Raw genomic sequence first — 1961 nt, forward strand, 5'->3', positions numbered from 1 at the left:
AAATTTCTTCGTAACCGCCCTTATAAAAACGGCGACCGGATGTCACACACACGCATGGCCGACCCCGCATTGATGAGAATTAGCAAGGTCAAACACCGCCATAAAACATGTGCAGGTTCGGGAACTGGTATCGGGGCGTACCGGAGGCAGGTTGTCACCGCATCCCGCTTCTCTTTTGTTTCGCTTCTGTAACATCACCGCTTCTCCGTGAACATTGTCCCTGCTTTATCCGCTTCCCTGTTGTTGAACAAAATATAGCAGTGGTAGCAGTGGTTCATATTATATGGATTGCTATAATGGTACTTAACTAGACGTTTCGTACATCACAAATGGTGGAATAAGTGCAAGATCACTTTACAATATTCTATACTTTTCTTTTCCCACCATAAGACAGTAGCGTTATTTTCATTTGAACTAAAATTTGCTTTATTATTAACGTATTTGCTCAATCCACACGATTTCAATTGATATGAATCGTTCCATTACTGAAATTACCTTCATTGCCACCTCCATCGCCTTCATGATTTAGCCATTATACCGTATCGCTTACCCACCAGACACCATTACAATGCCATCAATATCCCATGGCCTCTCCCTCCAAAGAAACACTTTAAAGAAGTCAACGTTGAGTCTGCGTCGTTGTGTACAGAAATAGCACCTTCGAAGAAAACGGGCTTTGGTGTCTTGGAGGAGCCCTAAAAAGCGCTTGACTGACGGGTACGCACGTGTCATGCTGACGAGCGACCCGCTGACAGATGCCATGTGGCGTCAGCTGCCTTTACCCCGTGGGGTTGTTATGTACTTCAATCATGATAATAGTGTGAACGCAGTATAGGTGGCAGGATCGAATCTGTTGATGTCTGGACGCCATCGGAAAATCGGAACAGTGTTGAAACCAGAACACCAATGGAAATGAAAATAAATCGGGCGCCTAAATTTGGAAGGGATAACGAAATGCAACTATAAAACAATCAAATTAATGTTCTGTAATCATGTATTTTTCAAACTAGCATGGTTGATTTACCAACTTTCGAGGATCCAAGTCCATATATCTATACGCATCATTCGGTGCGGCGGAAAGCGTGCAAGGAATAAGAAGGAAAGGCATAAATGAAGGGATATGAAGAGGATGAGGAGGCATCAATAAAAAAGGGAAGAAGGAATAAGCTAAATGTGGACGAAATAAAGCGTAAGTAGCGCCCAGTCCCATCCATCTTCGATGTGAACAAGCCAGATGACCACCGCCAACAAGTTACGCAGTTTGGTAATGGTGCCAGCGTGTTGCGGGACAAAGTCATGGCCAAAACCAGACGACACCTCCAACAGCACTTTATATAAGCTGCACAAACAACCACGGCGCTCCTACATCACGCCGGCCCAGACGGGATCAGACAGAACTACTCAAGGGAGGACAATTTAGCCACATGAACGAACCACAGCACAATGGCAGTTACAGCGACGAGATACACACAAACAGACCTTGTAGAACACCACCACCACGGCCGCCACGCCGACCGCCCAGCCAACGAGGCGAAGTAACGACGACCCTCTTGCCATGCTGTCGTGCCGACAGTATCTGCTCCTTTGCTATCTCTCGCTATCGGTCAGGCAGGAATGGTCCCTCAGACTGTCCAACAGTCGCCTGTGCTAAATGAAGCAATGAAAGGTGTTTTAGACAATTCTACTCCAATCCAAGTCAAAGATGCAGAGGAGATAAAGGTAAGAAACCTGACTTGCGAGATAAAGCGCCTCATTATATGATAATACGCACTCGATAGCTTATGCTCTTATCTCGCCCTATCGCTAAGGCACAATACTCTAAAATAGTGCGAGAGTGATCGAAAAGACGCTAAATCACGAGTAACAATGAGGAAAGGTCACAAGCGGCGAAGCGCAAACGAGCGATCCCTCAGCTATTGCGCGCACCCCTACGCGTTCCCGAGGGAGTAAAAGTGCACTAC

General features: G+C 46.1%; 1 protein-coding gene across 1 annotated transcript in view; it reads right to left on the reverse strand.

The window, feature by feature from the left end:
• LOC125030935 (glucose-6-phosphate 1-epimerase-like) overlaps nucleotides 1–1633 on the reverse strand; it is a 28551-nt gene extending 26918 nt beyond the window's left edge. The window contains exon 1 of the mRNA XM_047621318.1: nucleotides 1480–1633. Coding sequence (XP_047477274.1) covers nucleotides 1480–1557 — 78 coding nt within the window. The 5' untranslated portion in view covers nucleotides 1558–1633. The remainder of the gene's footprint in view (nucleotides 1–1479) is intronic.
• Between the last annotated feature and the right edge of the window lie 328 nt (nucleotides 1634–1961).

Source organism: Penaeus chinensis, chromosome 12 (assembly GCF_019202785.1).
Source record: "Penaeus chinensis breed Huanghai No. 1 chromosome 12, ASM1920278v2, whole genome shotgun sequence".
Classification (NCBI taxonomy): Eukaryota; Metazoa; Arthropoda; class Malacostraca; order Decapoda; family Penaeidae; genus Penaeus; species Penaeus chinensis.